A 19,613-nucleotide genomic window follows, 5' to 3' on the forward strand; every position below is an offset into this window, starting at 1 on the left:
AGCATAAAGTCTGTTAAATTAACAGATATTCTTTCAGAAAGAAAAAAGATTTTCTGTTTTTAAAGGAGGTGGGGGAAAGGTGAAATACTCTGGGGCAATAGGGGACTTTAAGGAATAGAATGGAGCCTGGAGAAGATTACTACAGCTTAGGTGACACAGCAGCAAGGAGCTGTAACTCTGAGCTGGTTGGGATTTTTTGGTCCTCTTTTGCCTAAATAATATTTACTACTAAATTGAATGTGAATGTGCTGTCTATCAGTAAAGATGGGAGAGAAAAGGATAGGCTGGGAAATGCCAGGAAACTGATTCTCTCTGATTTGTATTGTTTCTTCTTTAATTTCTAAATATTGGCCATTTGTGGAGTTGGCAGGGAAAAAAGAGTGACTGAATGCTTTGAAAAGACAAATTTTTAAGATGAAATTCTCAGGAAAATGATCCTCTGTGCTTCAAAAATAGGATATGTTAAATGGGTCCAATGTACACATGTAGTGGTTGTTTCATTGCTATGCAAAGACTTCATTATGCTGTTAACAGGTGGGCATGAGTTTCTCTAAATTGCAGCAGTAAGGCCAGGTCAGATGGGGACATGTGCTAATTTCTGACTGGATCCAACTGTGTATCTGTGGGCTCATGTTTCAATTAAACTGAGCTGGAAGAAAGATTATGAAGAAGGAGGAGGAGTGCAGAGGAATTATGTATACATGATATTTTCTTTATGGCGCCCATCAGTACGGGACTAATTTTAGAAGATGGTGTAGAATTCAATGTCTGCATTCATTGAGTTAGAGAAACATTAAGTCCTTGCTGAGGTCAGCAGGAGCTGTGTGCTATGCGTTTGAGAAGGAGGTGTCTGGCTTGATGACTTAGATTGAGCGCCGAAGGTTTGAAACTCCTACAGCAACACTGGAAAATTAGGTAATTGTTTAAAAGAAAAACCACTTAGTTTGGAGGAAATTGTTTCAATCACACAGAGGAGAAAGATTCCAGGCTTGAACTAATTTTATTTCTCCCTAATTATGACCTTTATAAGAGGAAAAAAAAAATTCAGGATGTTGGCAGAGCCTGCAGCATTGGTGCTTTGTTCAGTCAGTGCCACTGGAACTAATATGAATGGGAAAAACTGGTCCCTGTGCTGAATTGCAATGGCTTATTAGCAGGTGGTTTTTTTCTGCTTTACCAGCAGATCTGGTAGGGAGACTTCCATCAGTCCAGCTAGCGTCATTATTCCTTCACTCTTGTAAAAACCAGAAAATTTGTTGCTTACCACCACAAACTAGAAATGTAGATAGTAAAGAAACTAAAGTGAAATTTGTCCTCTTAAGATGACTTAAAGCATTTTTATTCTTTCTCTAGATGTACAGGGGCTTCCAGATAATGCCACATGTTCAGTACATCTACACAGAAGCCTCTGAGAGTCTTTGTGGAGTCAAGCTGGAGGTCAACAAGTACCAATATCTGATCACAGGTAAAGGATTTTGTACTTCTCCATAAGCAGAACCTCTTCTGTTTTGTACATACACCTGCTGAGGACACAGGCAGTGGTGTAGACAGCTCTGTACACAATTTCCTAAGTGTTAAGATGGCTAACAGTATTCTGGTGTTAAGCACTCTACTCTGAATGACTCAGAGAGTCACTTCACTCTCTAGATGTCCCTCTCTTTCCTAAAGCGTATCCTATACCCAGGCATGCTGTGACAAGTATGTTGTATGACAGTTCATGGCTCTCAATTTGTACCTGAGCTAGCATGTGTCACAGGGAACTGGGTGGTACTGGGCTCTGTCAGAAATAGAAGGCTGTTTTTCGGAATGAGCTGGAGAAGTGCAGGCTGCTGAGATGGGGGGATGCAGAGGGATGGACATGTGGCAGTTGCCAAGTCTTGTTTCCAGGGAAGGTGCCAGTTCATTTGCTCTGTTGTTAAGAGGAGCTGGAGAGCATCATCACTAACCTGCATGTTGCTGGTGGTGCTCTCAGCTGGCACAACACTCCTGACTTTCAGAAGTGCTGTTATCTTGCTGGCCAGAGATTCCTGAACCAGTTAATAAAAAGAAAGCATTTGCTGAGCAGTGGCTGAAGCCAAACATATTGAGAGCATTAGCAATGTCAGGAAATGAGAGAAGTGCTTGACTGGAGAAGTGCTAACTTGTGACCATGTGTCTGTTTTCAAGGCCGGGTGTACGAGGGGAAGGTTTACACTGGCCTGTGCAACTGGTATGAGAAATGGGACCGGCTGACTCTGTCCCAGCGCAAAGGACTGAACCACCGTTATCACCTGGGCTGTGGCTGCAAGGTATGTGTGTCTCTAAGGTGGCATTCAGACATTTCAAACCCAGGAACTCTGTTTCTCCTGGCTGGTAGTACTCTATGATGCTGGAGAACAGCCAGGAAGAGAAATGGGGACAACAATTTCTACAGAGAAGAAGTAAGGTTCATTTTTAGTGTCAAGACCAGAGAAGAGACAATCAAATAAAAATGCGGAGTCTATGCCTTTAATACCCTGTTGGAGTTAATTGGGGCTGCGGAAGACTTTCAGAATCTATGCAGAATCATTTGCAGGTGAATGAAATCAGGTACCAAAGGCTTGGCAAGATATGTCCAGCTTTTTTCCTGTGTAAACATTTTGAGTACTTAAAACCCCACAGCCTGGCACTGGAACTAAGACTTTCGCACATGGCGTCAGGCCTGCGAAAACATAGACATAAGCTCAACTTTTCTGCACCTGAAAAGCCCTTTTGACTATGGAATTTAGCTGTGTGTGTGAAGCTAAGCACATGCTTACGTGCTTACAGAACTGAGGCTGAATTTTGGATTAGTAAGCAAGGTTTGAGGCAGCAGAAGTTTGAATCACTTGTCTCTGTTAAAAAGACATTTTATATAATGTTGTTTTTACATGTAGTCTTACCTGATTTCTCTTTCCAATTGCAGATTAGGCCCTGCTACTATTTGCCCTGCTTTGCCACCTCCAAGAATGAGTGCATTTGGACAGACATGCTCTCCAACTTCGGCCACTCGGGATATCAAGCAAAGCACTACGCCTGCATCCAGAGGGCAGAAGGCTACTGCAGCTGGTACAGAGGATGGGCACCTCCAGACAAAACGATAATCAATGCCACAGATCCCTGAGCAGCTCTCCCTTTCCTTATCTCCCCTCTCCCTTACTTGTGGCTGATCTTCCTTTGGACACTAACTCTTACCAGATCGTGATGATGATAATGAAATTAGTGCCTATTTTCATGCAAATTCTAGCACTTCGAACACTTAAAAAAGAAAAGAGAAAAAAAGGAAAGGAAAGAAAAAAGTCTGTGCTACCTTACTGCATTTGTAATCACCTTTTCCATTTTTTGATACCACTCATTTTGATCAGACAACATTTGGGAGCTTACTTTTGCACACCAGGGGGAAAAATGGGAGGGAAAAAAAAGGAAAAAGAAAAAAAAAAAAGACAGAGCTCTTGCTCTCTTACATGTATCATTAGCTGTAGCAATATAATCTCTATTTTTTTAGGAAAACAAAAATCTAAAAACTATGCCAATTAGGCACTGTATTCTTCTATGTGCTGGCTTCCCATCACCCCCCCGTCATGCACTAAGTGCTGAAAATACATAGAAAAATCTATTTTAAGGGAAACAGATTTCATGAATCAGATTAATCAGGCAAATGAAGCAAAAGAAAAAGAAACACAGCCTAAACTCTGGACAAAATGACATCCAAAATAAATCCTTCTCTATAGAAGAGATTGACTTCTCTGATTGAATGTGATTGACTCCAGCAGTGGGAGACTTTACCTGGTGTGTCTGACCACATCATCTGGTAAAAGCATTGTTGACTGACTCCTGGCTAATTCAGTCACAGTGTGCATGCAACGGCACATTTGAAGTTCTGTCTTTCCCCAGAACAAAAGAGTATTTTGTATTCTTGTTGTTGTTGTTTAAAAAAACAAAAGCTCCATCCCCTATTTTCAGGGAGGTAAATGCAACTACAGCAGAGCATATGAAGTGTTGTTCCATCCTGTTTTGAGCAGCATTGGCCCCTGAAATTTTTGCAGCTTAGCTTCAACAGCAAAATCAGCTCATGAACACCTTAAACCAAACAGATGCAAAAATAACAACTGTAAATCAATCATGTGCAAGAGGGAAAGGGGAGACTTGCTACAACTCTTATTATTAAAAAAAAAAAAGTATTGCGAAAATAGTGTTTTGCTGAACTAAGATGTATATACACATAATGACATAAGCTATTTTTGACAGGACATGGAATTTTTTTGGTGTTATAAACAAAAGAATGATTTGATTGTGTTTTAAAGACAGAAATATTGACATTCCGAGTCGGTGAGTTGTTTTTAAGATACCGAAGCTCCAGTGTATCTGCAGTAGTGGCTACAGTCATTATTTCCTCTGTATCTCCTTGCACCACCGTTCTTCCCCTGCAGCCACAATAGCTGCATTTGTTTATACGGTGAAAGGAAGTGTGTGTGTGGGCTAGGCAAGGAAAAGTGGTCTCCTAATAACTGTTGTCTGGGATCGTAAAATTTTCAACTACCCAGAGGATTCCTTCTGTGTCAAGTGCTGTGTTTCCCTCTAGGCACTGTTAAGCATAGCCCTGTGCATGTGCTCATACCATGTCCTGCAGTCATGTGGGAGGAGAAGCCTTACTGTCTTGTGCTTTGCTGTTGACTGGAGAAGTTTTTTTTTTTTCATTCTATTTTGGTTTTTTTTATTATTAAGAAAACTATAATATAATTTTTCTTATCAAATAAAAGTATTTTAAGTTTTAATGATGGTGAAGAAGGGGTGCTGACAAAATGGGTGACTAAGTTTTGGATGGGGAGGGCTTGGGCAGGGAGAAGATTGTGCTTAACTTCATTTTTGTATTATTATGATTATTTATCTTAAGTTTCCATATATCTTCCGTTCATTCCACTTAGAAAGCAGAGCTGCCACCAGCATGTAAAAGTTGTTGCAGTAATTCCAGCTTGGGGCAATACAGCATTTTACTGTCAGTGACCTCTTACTGGAGAGTTGTTTAGAACCTCTTTGCCAAATGGAAAAGAAAGGGTGTCTGAGATGGGCCCTGATGTGTTTTTATGTTCCTTGTGTGCTACCAGAGCTCTGCCAGATGTACACCCTCTGAAATGCCCCATTTGCTGGGTGACTTGTTGCAGCATAAAGCTTCATTTTTAGCATGAACTTTAAAGGGCATTTTCACAGAGTTGCTGTAAGAGGTGCCCAGATCTGCTGCATGTATTTTTTTTCCCCAGCAGCTCTGAGTGGCAATGCAGCACAAAACATATTGAAAGTCTATTGGATTTTCCTGTGATTTAGACTTGGAACACTTCTCAGAAGTCCTCTTCCCTGTGACTACTCCTAAATTATGGGTTGGAGATGAGAGGGAGAGTACATGACACCCATCACAGGATCAGGTGGTGGTTCAGAAAGTTGTTCCTTTTGGCAAAACATGGGTTTGGGCTTTGGGCCCAGTGGAACAATCTCTGTTTGGGTTGTGCATGGCTGACAAAATGTGTGAGGGTCACTGAGGGCAGAATGGAGCCACCCTCAGTGTTTGCATTGCTCGGAGTTGGTGTTGCAGGATGTGGCCTCCTCAAGCTCAAGGTGACTTGGCAAAGCCAGCATCTCTTTGAGCTGCAGCCACATCTCACAGCTTTGGAAGGCTAAGCAAAAATGCCCCTCGATGTAGTAAAGTGTTGATTTGAATTTTCATTAAACTGCAGCTCTGCGTATTTTACCTGTCACTGATTCATTTAGCTAGCTGAGACATCACAGTATTGCACTCAAATTATTGTGAAAATATTTGCGTTCTAATACTATGAGGACTTGTGTCCCTACGTAGGATATGATGTAGCTATGTGCTTTGTAAACAAAAAAACAGCAGATGCATTACCAGAAAGTAAAGCATATTCCCACTTTGTTTTGCGGATGGTAAAATATTTCTGAGATGCAGACAGCTAGACTGGCAGGGGCAGAGGTTTGATGGCAAATCTTTGCCCTTGCTGTGTAAAGAAACAGTTGTAAAGGCTTTTCAAAATGTGGAGCCAAAAGGAGGGGGAAGAATCCAGTGAAAATACATTTCTTTTGGGAAGCTTCTTTATTTTGTTTCTGTGCATGCTATCAGGGACATGCATTTCTTGTGCTTGTGCTTGCATTAAGGACCTGCCTGAAGGCACTCCTGAAGTGGAAGCCATTACATGGATTGAACAGGCTCTAAATCAGACTCAAAGACTTCTTCCTTTCTGTCAGTTCTCCTTTCTTCTGCCTTGCTAAGTCACTTCTACTTGCCAATGGACATGTCCAGGATTACACACACACACACACACTCCCTGCCACCATGCTTTAGACACACCAACATTATTAAAAATACTTTTTAAAGTACATAGCTAATTTCTAGACTGAAGCTGTTCAGTTTCTTATTTATACATATTTTCCTTACTTGCTGGAGAGTGTTTTCCCCTTTAAAATGACACAAATAGATATTGAAGGTTTGGGAAAGATTAGATTCTATTTGCCTTTTCCAAAATGGAGGGGGTAGAGAGTAGGAGATTTGTGCATAGAGTTCCTTAAATGAAGTCCTCTTTAAAGTGGGAGGCTTCTACCTCTCCTGTATGGGGAAAAAAAAAGGCCATTTTTAAATCTAAATTTCTCATGTTTTAAAAAGTTATGTGGCCCTTTAGTAGGACTATTCTGAAACCTAAATCTGTCATTGTATCCCATTCATACGTATCAGAGTGAAATGCTACCTCACAGTGATGGGAAATATACTGTTGTGTTTTTTGCAGTAAAAAAAGACTGCTGGAAAGAAAGGCCTCCACGAGAACAAGCTTCCATCCTTGCAGATGTCTCTGAAAATACTGCTTACTTTATAATGTGCTTTATAGCACATTTTAGAAGGAGAGAACAGAATTTAGGGAACTGCAAAAAGTTTTTGATTTTTTTGGAGTAAGTGACTTTTGAGGCTACCAGTCTTGAGAAAAAACCATAAAAATCCACTAAACATTCGTTGCTGTTTTGCTTGTACTGGCTTCTGTCTCACTGTCCTTCCTTCATAGAGCCACTCTGCTGTTCCTGATAGTCATGGAAACTTGGGGAGAGAACCAAACCCATGTGAAAAATCTTGTCCAGAAGGAATGTATTTGTTGCTAAATTTTCTAGCACTGTTTACAGTTTTCCTCCATGTTATTTATAAATTTTATATTCAGTGAATGTATATTGTCTTTTAAGGTAATGTTGCATAATGTTCACTTTTTATAGTGTCCTTTTATTCTAAACAGTAAAGTGGTTTTATTTCTATCACAGACATTCTGTCTCTGCTTCACTTGCATTAGTTTCTGTCGACTTCAAATGTACACAAATGGATTTGCAACTGGATTTATTAATTTCCTTCCCCTTCCTGATACACTTTTATTGGTCCCAAAGCAGATATCCCACCTCTGGAAATTCTTGCACTTTGGCAAAGATCCCTTCAGGAATCTCCCCCACTTTTTAAGAGGTTGTGCTCTCTAGGAATTGTTACTGTGGTCGTAAGCCCAGGAGAGGCGAAAAATCTGTTTTGATGTTAATGGCTCCCAGTTGTTAATTGGCCATAGGAGGTCAGTACAGAGCAAGGCAGTCATTAGGGCTGGCTGTAGCACCAGTAGGTCCTTGGAAGAACACTTCCAGATTGCTCTTATTTCCAGAAAACAAATCATTATGGGCAGGTCTGAAGATTCATCTCTTCTGCTGTGAAATGTCAGAATCTTGTGCCCTCTCCTTAGGCTTACTGTTTAAGGCTGATTAAAAGTGCCCTGTTCTCATGAGAAAGAAGATTCAGAAAAAGCATTTTCAGATTTGTTAAAATGCTCACAAAAATGGACCTACTGTTAGAAACTTCCTGTATCTCACTTTTAGTCTCGGAAAATCTCTACAGAGATTTTACTACTTTTCTACAAGTCTCTACAGAGGTGAAAGAATGAGAGAGATCTTCGAATCTGTTCTTGGTTAGATCCAAAGGTTTAAAAAGTAGGCTCTGGAAAATTTTGGATATAGAAGGGTGAGAGTGTCCTATGTGAGAGCTTAAGTGCTTAAAATGTGTCACTTTGAAGAGAGGTAAAACCATAACACTCATTATAAGCACTTCCAGGGGGCCACCCATCAAAGGACCACAGTGAGTTTTATGAGTGCTCACTGTTTCAGCTTGGAAATGCCTCCAGGAGAGGGAAGAGAAGGAGTGGTAAAAGGGGATCAGTATATTCCTGTCTGACAAATGGAGAAGCTGATGCACAGTGGGCAAACAGCTTCCAGAGGTGTTTGGTGATGACTACAATACAGCTTGCTTGGTGTAAGCACTTGACCTCTCAGACTCTCCCAGCCCAGGATGCTGTGAAGATGTTCCTAGAAAAGATATTTATAAGTTGTGTAGAATCGTTCATTCAGAGGCAGACCACTCCCCCTCACCTGGGAAGGGCTGACCTGAACTTGCCCAAGTGGTTTGTTGCTTTTGTAATTTGTTGGAAAGTGACTGATTTAAACCAGATTACTCAGACTTGCATGTCAGCAGTAGTGTTTGTGTTCATTTGAGATTACCTACAGTTCAAAAGGCTTCCTGTACCCTTTTGGAAGTAAGTAATAGCATTTCTAAGTAGGTGATTAGTTATAAAGATGGCAAATAAGTGAAATTAAGATCAGTGCAAACTACCTTGCTGGTACCAAATACATCTACATCTGAGGACCATGAATCAGATAGCCAGACAAGAAAATCGTACTAGAAGTGCTAACTTATTTGCAATGATAACCTTTATCAAGTCTTCCAAAAGCACCATTCCTGAAATGGTGGTCCAAGTCACAACTGTCCTGAAGCATTACTCACGTCACAAAGCCTTCTTCATAGAACATTAGAAATTAAATGCAACAGGTATGCAAGTAATTAATCTCATTAATGTGCAAAAACCGGTCACATTAAGGACTATCCATTTCTTTATGTCCTAAATGATACTACAACTTCATGACTGTACTTACCTCCACGATGTGCCTGTGAAACATGGAAGTGTTGTAGTCTACACAGCACAGGTAGAGAGCAGAGTATTGGAACAGTGAGGTGAAGGCCTGGCATTTCAAAATATTTGAGAACCTAGCATGCAGCAGTGGGATTTTTCCCAAGAAACTAGATGATTATGTACCTGCACCCTGTTTTGTGTTATGGCTGGCCCACAGTGCTGCAACAAGGGTGTGAGAAAAGACGGGTTTGCGTATTTCTGAGCCTTAGTTTGACATCTCAACAGCCCTCATGCTCGGGCTGGCAATGCTGCTTGGGTTCACAGTCAGGCCTGGGAAATGAGCTCAGCCAGACAGTGGTCACACAGCGGGTCATGGTTCATACAGGGTTTCATCAAAGCCTCAGCCATGTAGGAAGAGCCATTAATTCATGGATGTAAGTTGGGAGCAAAAACTCACAAAGGACTAGTCTTTCTTTTAACACAGGGAAAACAAGAGTCATGACCAGCTTTAAACAAAGCCCCTCTCTTTGCTGTGCTCTCCAGGACTAAAGGCACCTACGCAGATTTCTTTGGAAGGTGCCCTAAGAGTTTGGTACAGTGCCCAGCAGGCACACAGGGCACAGAGTGTTTAGCTGTTGACAGAAAGACCAGACCCCAGAGCACTGTGCAAAGAAAACATGAGAAGCTGAAACAAACTCTTTTAAGAACTCCAAGTTACCCTGAGTACCTTCAGGCTGATAAATGTTTCATGGATGGTGAGCACGTGAGAGACCAAGCAAACTAACATTGTGAAACAAACATCTCTTAGGACCCATGTCCCAGATTGTCAGCATATTTTAAACAATTCCAGGAGTAGGGAAAATCCACTTTATCTGAATGGAGTGATTCTTTGCTCTAAGAGATGAGCTTTTTGTTGACTGTGTTTTACAATGGAGTTCTGCTTTAGTTTTGAGCCTTTGAGCCTCTTTGTACATTTTTTCAGGGTCTGTACATGACCTAGGGTAGGGCTGGGCAAGAAAGTAAAGAGGTTCCCAAGGAGTGTCTTTTGCATAGCACTTTTTAGCTTACTTCTGTAAGTAAAATTTAGGCTCTTCCCAGCATTCCCACCACCATTCCCTGTGCCCAACTGGCATCTGTTGTTTCCATCCCGTCCATACTGGCATCAGAAGAAAGCAAAGTTACTCACCATCTGCTTATGGCTTGGGAAGAACGTTTGCTCCACCAGGGGGAACTTCTCAGGGCCCAGCGAATTGAAGATTTTAATGAGCTGAGAGAACTTGGGGTGAGGGAGGGGGAACAAAAAACAGACACAGTGGATGTCAGTGACTTATTGTGCAACAGGCAAATGCTTGCAAAATGTACTGATAGTGGTGAAGGAGGTGAAAGAAATGTTATGTCTTTCCCACCTTGCTTTCTTGACCTGAGAGCAGCAAGAAAATAAGAAGCTGCTGTATTTATCCATGGCCAAGCCAGCCTATGTACACAAACCTTGGACTAAGGGAGCAGAGAAGGGATTCAAGAGACAGAAGGGAATCAGTTTGCATTTTCTTACAGATCTACTCTGAAGAAGATTTGCATTCCAAGTGCATCTGGGGAGAGAAGCCCTTTTAGTAGAGGGTAGAGTTAGGACATCAGTGCCACCACTCCCATCAGAGACCAAATAAACCAAAGATGTCCCTTGGATCTCTTCTCCATGGCCAAATCCAAGCAAGCCACTTTGTGCTGGAAGGCAGGAGAATTTCCAGGGACAGCGATTACTAGAGGGTTTGAGTGTCAGACCAAAGGAGTAGGAGTCCACTGTTAATCATAACTGATGTTCATTGTGAACCAAGGGCCCCCTAACAGCCCTGCATGGATGACAGGAGAGAGAGGGGCTCATCTGCCTGTCCCTGTCCCATTTACCATGAGGTCTGAGGGAGGCACCAGTCTGTGAGGGCGGTATCTAGACAGCAGTACATAACATCGATGGGGACAGCGACCACTCTGGTATTTTACACACAAGGAGGAACATTTGTCTTTGTCCCCACTCATCAGCATGAACTTCACCATCATCACCACTATCATCAACATTATAAACCTTTTTATCTCTCAGGGTTGTCCCCAATCAGACACAAAGCTGCCCATGGTAGGACTGAGTTTTAATTTCTGTTCAGGTTCCCAAACCCCAACAGAAGTTTAACACGGCACAGCAAATTCCTGCTCTGCTTCAGCCATCTGTGAAGCAAGCAGACTGTTCTGCATGTTGTCTGCAGCCTCCCTGTTCAATCCATCATTCATCACCTGGAGAAAAAATCAAAACTATAGGAGAGAAACCTAATAACCATGACAGAAAATGTTTCTGAAGTAGGGTTGATATATCAAAGAGAGTAAGAGGTGACGCTTATCCCACAACCTCAGAAGCGGTTGGACTGGCAGCCACATAAGACAACAAAATGTTTGGGGATTGGTTCCTGCTGAGCTGGTAGATAGGGCTGAATTCCTCATTAAGTCCTATTCACAAAGTAGTTTATAAATTGAATTCAATTTCCAAGGCTCCCAGAATTTGGTAAAATCAAGTTAATTAACAAATGTCTCCACGTCGGACCAAGTAAGGACAGCTTTTAAGTCCTTTGCATGAGTTTCTCAAGTTGCCCATCAAAGGTAGGGATGTATTAATCTTGAAGGAGATCCTTGTGTCACCTGAGGGAAGTTACACACAGATTAAGGTAAGGAAACAGACATCTAGGGGAGAAGGGAAAGAAAAGCAAGTTCTCTTTCTTCCTAATAGCATCAGCTGCTTAATTTTGCATGTTCTGAGCACTTCTGGGCAATAGCTGGAGCCAGTAAATGCACTAAATCACACCAAGGTTACATTTCAGGGAGAGAGAGCTACTGGGGATGTTTTCTGGTGAGTAGCCCTGTTAAGGCTCCTCTCCTGATCACTGGGCTAGTTCAAACAAAAGAATTTCTGCATGAGAAGTTGAAACTTCTTTTTCTGGTAGAAAAGAATTACCCCTTTGAGAGTTAAATCTTGGCATGCAGTTACTGTGCAAAAAAATTTTTAGGCTGCAAGGTGTGTGCCAGACCCAGGCCAAATGCTGAAGGGGCAGCTGTCAGTAGATTTGCAGACAGATGCAAAGAATCCTTTTCCTAATCTCATAGTTCAAATCACAGCATTTAAAGAATATCCAGGAAATATCAAGAGGTGGCATATCCCATCACTAACACCACCACCCTCACATGCATCAGCAGATAAGAGGAAAAAATCCCAATGTAGAATAATTATTGTTGGCAAGGAGGGTATTGATGTTGTGGAAGGAGGACAGCTTGCTTCTCTTAACTACTTGCACTAGCCCTGCACATTCTAGAAAAGAAAAATAAAGCCCTGTTTTGACTAGCAAGGTGAGCAAATAGGGCTTAAAAGTTAAACACAATGAGCCAGAAACAGGGAAAGAAGGAAAAACACTGCCTGAGAACAGCCCATGCCCCTTGCTGTGTGTGCACGCAGGCCTGGTGAACCATGGACACTGTGATGTTGAGGCAATGTACATTTATCCTGGGGAAACAGCTCAAACAAAATAACTGGAACAACTGTGCAGCTGATAGACAATGTTCTGACTTGTTCCTTTTGAAGCATACAGCTCTTGGCTGTTGTTGAAATAGCGAGTGTTTCAGATGAGAGAGTCAGACATCTGGGAGCCTCGTCACTGGGCCAAGCCTGCAAAAAGGTCTGACTTTGGTAGTGCCCCTCATGGGACAGTTCCCTCCCATTTTCACTTTTTTTACCAGTTGCTAGGGTCAGGATGTTGACAAAGAGACTCCCACATTAGGTGGTGCAGCAGGCTCTGAGATACCTGATAACAGAGCTCCAGCAACATCTCCCTGTGCAGATGGGAAGGAAGGTTGTTGCCAGCAGCTCTCCTAGATATAACCACACCTTCCACATGCTGGCAGCAGTTCTTGCTTTCTGTCATTCCACTGGTTTTAGTGAGACTGCATGCAGACCACAGGTTGCACACAGGGCAAGCCACTGTGGCACAGCCTGGTTTTAGGCACCTGGAACACATAGGCAAGGAAAATGCCCTGGCCTGACTGTTTGGAGATCAGAGTCACATGCAGGGAGTCTTTACAGAGAAATAAAAAGATCCATTCAGAGGACCTTAAGGCCTTTTTCATATTTTGAAAGTGCCTAGGTCATCAGGGAGCCTATAACCCTTGTCAGGCAATAACAGTTTGGCTAGGAGTCCCTGGATTCAGGAGGTGACTTTCAGAAAAACTTCATGTTTTCCGCTGCTTTACAGATGCAAAAGTTGCTTTGCAATTACAGACATTACCTGTGTGCAGTATGATTACTGCTCTGAGCATTCTTCCCACTGTGTTTTGGATTGCAACTTAGAATTCTAACACAGAAATTATTATTGGTGGTTGAAGCATTGTGCTTACAGTGCTCGTAGTATTAATTGTCAATAGTTCTGGGATCATCCTAAAACTCAGATTTCTTAGATGCTCTCTCAGGGTGTGAGACTCTCTGAATACTTTTTTCTTTTCTCTCAGAAACATCTAATTCAAACTGTGTCTGTTTTAATCTTTGAAGAAGTTTTTGTGTTGCAGAACTGGAAACCTGGCAAATGTCATTAGAAGTGGGACTGCATGTTTGAGTAAACTCAAACCCAAACTCAGCTGATTGTAATTAGAGCTGCTGAGACTAAAGCGTGGTTGCAAACTGCCAAGGAAAAACAGTCTCAATTTCATCCCCCTGCACAAAATCATAAACATTTCTATGAAATGGAACCATTTTTGGAGAAAGTAAAAAATGGGAGTGAAAAGCACATTTCCCAGGGGTATTTAATTTCATTTCTTCATGCATCTCAACTGTTTTCTAGATCCAAAAAGTTTCCAGTAATCTTTGTTATGTCAAGATGCCTGTTTTGCAATCAAAGTGGAACGTGCACCGAGGTGTCCCTATCTCTCACTTCCCAGCTATCACAAAAACAAAATTTTCAGATTCTGCTGCCAGTGAAGCTTTTTGCCCTCAAATGCCCCACTGCAATCTCTACGTGAGCCTAAATACCATCTGAGCATTGCTTATTCAATGCAATCTCATATTGCTGAACATGCTACAATCACTGGTTTGGGGTGATGTGTGCAGGGGCAGCAAGGAAAGGAGGCATTCTGCAAACCTGCTTAAATTGTTTGCCAGTGGTTTCCTTGACTCCTCAGGGAAGGCTGTCTGTGCCAGCTGTATTCCCCGTGAGGAAAGTGTGGCACAACCAGACCCAGAGTAGCTAGAGCCAAGCTGCTGGCACAGCCAAGCTCTCCCGCACTGCCTTTCCAGCACTGCTTTTTTTGTTGTTTTCTTTTATTTTAGATGCCTAAAAATAGGCCTTTCACATCTTGAGGCTCCTTCATGCCATCAGAAACGTAAGTACAAGGCATGAGTGGCAAAAAGTGTTAACTAAGCCCTGACTGACTTGACCCAAAAATCAGATGGAGTGGACTACATGACTATAAGCAAAAGGCAGTGTAAATGTGGAGGCTTTTTGTCTGGTCACCAGGGCCAATGCACTTGTGTGTAGGATCAGCTGTCAGAAACAATGTGAAGGTGTGGTACTGAGCCTGGAACCGAAAAATCAAATGGAAACTGAGGTCAACTGTACATTAACCACCCATACAGTGATGGCAAAGTGAGATTGTTCTCACTACCCTGATTATTGCATGACAACATCTTTGGAAAAGACAAGATCTTTCTTTTGGGCTCAACAAATCCCACAAATATTGTAAAGGGGCTAAAAAACTGAAAAGACTCTGTTTATTACACTGGTACCATTTTAGTAAGAAATTACTTAAGTCCAACACCGCCCAAACATGGAAATAAAAGTCTGAGTCACTACAGACCTCATCTGGACTTGAGCTACCAACCAACATAGTGAAGGCCACGAGGATATTTATTCCAAAGAAAAAAACAACAATAAATTAGGTGATGGGGAAGAAACACCTCTAAAAGTTTTCCATGGCATCGTGTTGGAAATTCCCATCTCCTTCTCACATCCATATAGCTGTAGTTCCTTCTTTGAACCTAGAGGAATGAGGGGAAATTTCCATTCTGGAAGCATCAGTGATCAGAGAAGACATTTTGGGATGAAACTGCTTGGAAAGCCCATATGCCAACTCCAAAATGGTATCAGGATCTGACTTCCTCCTGCAGGTACTGCCATGGCCAGCCTTAGTCTTTTGGCTCATGGCCAACTTATCTCTCCAGCTCTCCTGCTTCTGAAGCTTCAGCTGCCTTGGAGTTGATCATAGAAATGGTCCAGGGAATTATTACATACTTTGATTTGGGGCTGAGAAAAAACAGTGATAATATTTTTTCAAGGTTTTCTGGGATTCTCATGAGAACTTGACAAAATTTAAAGAATGGATGAAGGGATCTTCCAGTGCAAAATATCAAAACCAGTCAAATGCCAAATATCAAAGGCCCTGTCCTCATCAGGAGCTGATTCAGTCTAAGTCTTTGCAATGTTTCAGGTTCAGTGAACTAACACTTTATGATAATATTGCATGTCGTTCTGGGACTGTTGAAAAGCTCTGCCTGTGTGCTGGTTTGACCCTGACTGGACTGATTTTCTCTACCCTCTCCCAGCCAATGGTGCAGAAGAATTGTGAATGGTGGTTCTGGTCTGTTCATCACATGTTGCCTCTACTGATCCTTCCTTCCTTCTCAGGGGGAGGACTCCTCACACCCTTCCCCTGCTCCAGTGGAGGATCCCTCCCAGGGGAGACGGTCCTCCATGATCTCTCCAGTGTGGGTCCTTCCCATGCCTTACAAGAAATCTAAGTGTTGCTGCACTGTCAGCTATTGGTGACACTTTGGATTCTGGGACAGGGGAAACATTCTACTCAGAGTGAAGAAATAACACCTTGGTACAACTAAAGCTGATAAAGTAGTTCTGGGAGCTTTTTCCCCCCAAGAACTCCCACCTGGATTCCTAAGGCAGTTTAGCTTTTAACCTGGAGAGACCAACTCCTTTGAAACTCCTGGAAGGCGAGCTTGGTGTTCTATCAGTACCAAGATCTCCTCTGCAGTGCTGACAGGCAGCAGAGCTGGGTCATCACTTACCACCCAGGGCTTGCTGCAGAAGTTGTAGATGGAGTAGAGGGAGTTGACCGTGTGGATGCCGCCGTACTGGAGGCCAATGATGAGGCTGCGGAAGTCTTCCCCCAGTGCCATGCTGTAGGCGTGCTGCCGGATCAAGACAAAATCTGGCTTGAACGACCTGGAAGAGACCAGGAGAGTGGTGTTTTACTTTCAAACACTCCAGAAGCACTTCTAACCACTCCTTGTTTCTTTGCCATCCTTCCCCTTTCTTTTCAGTAACACACGTTGCTCTTCTCTGGGCCTCTCCATGGTGTATTGCTTGTGTTATAATGTAACAAACCCAACAAAACCCCCTAGTCATTTAAAAAGGGAAAAATCCAACGTAGCTGCAAGTGTGAGAGCATAGAAACAGGCCAAACAGATTTTCTGCAGTTTCCATGTCACTCAGGCATGCACAGGAACAAGCCACAAGCAGAGCCAAGGGTCATAAATTCACTGGTGGGGGGGTTCTCTTCTCTTTCTAAACGCTTGGCCGTACTTGGCAAGCTCGCTGCAATGTGGGACGCAGATGAGGGAGCAAGTTTGTTTCCTGACGATTGAGCTCCGTATTGAAGCAATGCCCAGTGGGTGGGAAGATCATAAGGGATTTCAGAAAGCTCTTGTACACATCCATACATCGACACACATTCCCCCTTCAATCAGTTTACTACATACGCAGCACATCCCAGGCTCTTATGGCCAGCAGTCAACAAGTGAAGGGCAGGCATGGTAATGCAATTAATCAAATGAGCAGAGCCTCATACGCTGCTGTGACTCATGGCATGGACTTCCAGAATATTATTTAGCAAGAGTGGAGCTTGGACTCCTATGGTTCAACAGCAGCAGCCCTCAGCTAATGCACAGAAAAGTGAGGCCCTTTCTAGGTAAGCCAACAGGCAATGGATTATCTTTCAAGCAGCCAGATTTCATTCCTTGCTGACGCTCTGTCTTCGGAGCCACTCAAAAGTATCTGGAAACAGCAGCTGGAAAGAAACAGTTCCCAAAATGGAGCTCAGCAGATCATTCTCGAAGGAAGGGGCTTTTCCATTGAAAGAAGGGATTATTTTATAAGTTAACAGAGGTTGCATCAAGGACATGGAAAAATTTCCATGCTGTATTAAAGATTTTCAGAGAAATGAGCTCTGTAACCAGGTCCCATTACCTCACTACCCTCGAACTTTTTCCTTGCTAAGAGACTATAATTTCTATCCTTTGGATGTATGAGCTGGAAATACTTTGGGTTTATAGCCCCTATTTATATTTCCATCATTCTAGCAGGGAAATGTGAGATGGTGAGTCTGGGCCAGATTGTGGCAACAAACACTGAACACAAACCCCAGCACAGCTTTGTTGTTTTAAAGCTGTTCATTTTGTTTGTTGGCCTTGGACTTTTGTTATCGCTCGCCTGAGACATGTTTGAGAAGCATGCTCAGCTTTTGTGATGCAAGAGGCCAAACTTTAGAAATGTTGTGATTCCCTCCCATGGAGCTTTTTTAAACCTAGGCATGTTCCCTAATGTACTTGGCACCAAAGGTGGTGCTTTCCTCCAGCAGCGAGATGCATAATGAGCATCATGAGGGCTGTGCTATCGCTGTGCAGCTGATTTATGGACCTCCCTGGTGTCCATGGGGATGAGGCAAGTGGTGACCTCTGCTGAGAAACAGCAAGTGAATGCAAATCTTGGAAAGTCTGAGCTTCTCCATTCTGCCGGGCTTGCTGTGTAGAAAGTACCCTGGAGTTGGGCACAGGTCCTGAAGAAGGATTAACCAGCTACTTAGGACAGGGCTCGGGATCTGTGCTGAGTTACTGAACAGTTGTGATGCCTGGAGAGGCAGGAGCTCTGGGTGTGTCTCTCCTTATCCAGCTTTCTGGGAGGGGAGGATACAGAGTGGCTGGGAAACTGCCTTCATTTGCTTTACTTTTGCCAGCCAAAAGCTCAGAAAAAAGCTCTTGTCTTTTCAAATCCTGGCAAAGAAAGAGTTCCTCCACTTAGACGATGGACACAAGAATACGGAATTAATGCAGAAAAGCCTATTCTCAAACTCTGTGTCCTGCAGGAAGGCAGGGCTCTCTCTCATGCAGCAGATGAGGAGTGAATCTCTAAAGCGAAGGTGGACACTGAATCCCTGTTTTGAGCCGTGGAACAATGTGAATGTTCCCATGGATACTGAGAACAAGGCAGTGGAGTGCCAGGCCTGGGACTAGCTGAGAATAAACATCAGCTGAAGAGCACCAGAGCCTGAACGGAGAAATGGAGAACAGCAGCAAAATGAATAACAATCAATAACATTTCTGTGCAGAAAGCAGGTCCCTAGCCTGCTTTGTGGTAGAGAAGATGATGACAGCAAATCCTGCTGGGAGGTTTCACGCCTTAAAGAGATCTCCTATTTCTGATTTCTGCATATAGCCATAACTCTGGCTTGCTTCCTGGTCCTTCAGCTTTTCTCACAGAAGCACAAAGAGATTCAAGGCCATGATGAAAGAACACAGCAGAATACAGTATTTGCATCAGAAATAGCATGATCAACACATTAGATTGTCCTCCTGTGCTGAGCACTGGTGAGGCCACATCTCAAATCCTGTGTTCAGCGTTGTGTCCCTCACTGAAGGAAAGACATTGAGATGCTGGAACGTGTTGTAGTGGGGTGGGGATTGGCTTTGTCTGCCAGGTAACAAGGTATGGGACAAGAGGGAACGGCCTCAGGTAGTGCCAGGAGAGGTTTAGTGGATATCGGGAAAAATTTTCTTCATGGGGAGGGTTACCAAGCCTTGAAACAGCCTGCCCAGGGAAGTGGTTGAGCCACCATCCCTTGAGCTGTTCAAAGGGTGTGTGGATATGGTCTTAGCGGTGTGATTTAGTGGTGAAAATGGCAGTGCTCATTAATGGTTGGACCAGTGCTCTTAGAGGTCTTTCCCAACCAATTCTGTGATTCTAAAAATTCTTCTTAATGACCCCTTCAAATGTGTGTAATCATTTTCAGCCTAAGGGGGCTTTATATTTCAGCGCTATTATGGGTGAGAGATGTTGTTGGAGAAGGATGGGCTCTCCTGCTCTCTTTTTAGAGAAATGACAGTCTCACAAGACACTTTGCCCTTTGTGTCAACAGAAAAAGATCTTCCCAGGACACTGAAGACGACATTGTCACTTCAGGTTCTGGCTACCCTTCGTTATTCAAGTAGACTTCATTCAGCTTTCAGATACTTCCCAGTGATCAAGACTAAATTCCCTTCCAGAGCCTTTCCTATCTGGCACGACACAGAGAGAAAGAAAACTGCATAATTCAGCAATAAGATACAACAAGATTTGTGTTACTGGCAATTAATGAAGCCTTCAGGGAAGCATCTGAGGCACAAGTCCAAGCCATAAGAGGCTGCAACTTTCGCCCAAGAAGTGCAAAAATCCCAGCAAATATGCGGTGCCTCAGGTGTCTGACACCTAATAGAAAATGGCATTACAAATCGGAACAAGGTCTTTTTGTGCTTTGCTTGGGTGTTAATAGCATTGTTATTACATTACT

The 19,613-nt window shown here is 42.9% G+C and overlaps 2 protein-coding genes across 4 annotated transcripts in view; one reads left to right on the forward strand and one right to left on the reverse strand.

Annotated features, from left to right (window-relative positions):
- The window catches only part of TIMP3 (TIMP metallopeptidase inhibitor 3), a 37,331-nt gene extending 30,023 nt beyond the window's left edge, over positions 1-7,308 (forward strand). The window contains exons 3-5 of the mRNA XM_023936281.2: positions 1,354-1,465; positions 2,167-2,288; positions 2,924-7,308. Coding sequence (XP_023792049.2) covers positions 1,354-1,465; positions 2,167-2,288; positions 2,924-3,121 — 432 coding nt within the window. The 3' untranslated portion in view covers positions 3,122-7,308. The remainder of the gene's footprint in view (positions 1-1,353; positions 1,466-2,166; positions 2,289-2,923) is intronic.
- The window catches only part of SYN3 (synapsin III), a 187,534-nt gene that overhangs the window by 119,096 nt on the left and 48,825 nt on the right, over positions 1-19,613 (reverse strand). For all 3 annotated transcript variants that reach the window (XM_023936253.2, XM_023936261.2, XM_086887284.1), the window contains 2 exons: positions 16,078-16,234; positions 10,168-10,257 (listed from right to left, as the gene is read on the reverse strand). In XM_023936253.2, the coding sequence (XP_023792021.1) occupies positions 10,168-10,257; positions 16,078-16,234 (247 nt within the window). The remainder of the gene's footprint in view (positions 1-10,167; positions 10,258-16,077; positions 16,235-19,613) is intronic.

Source organism: Cyanistes caeruleus, chromosome 4 (assembly GCF_971803275.1).
Source record: "Cyanistes caeruleus chromosome 4, bCyaCae1.hap1.1, whole genome shotgun sequence".
NCBI lineage: Eukaryota > Metazoa > Chordata > Aves > Passeriformes > Paridae > Cyanistes > Cyanistes caeruleus.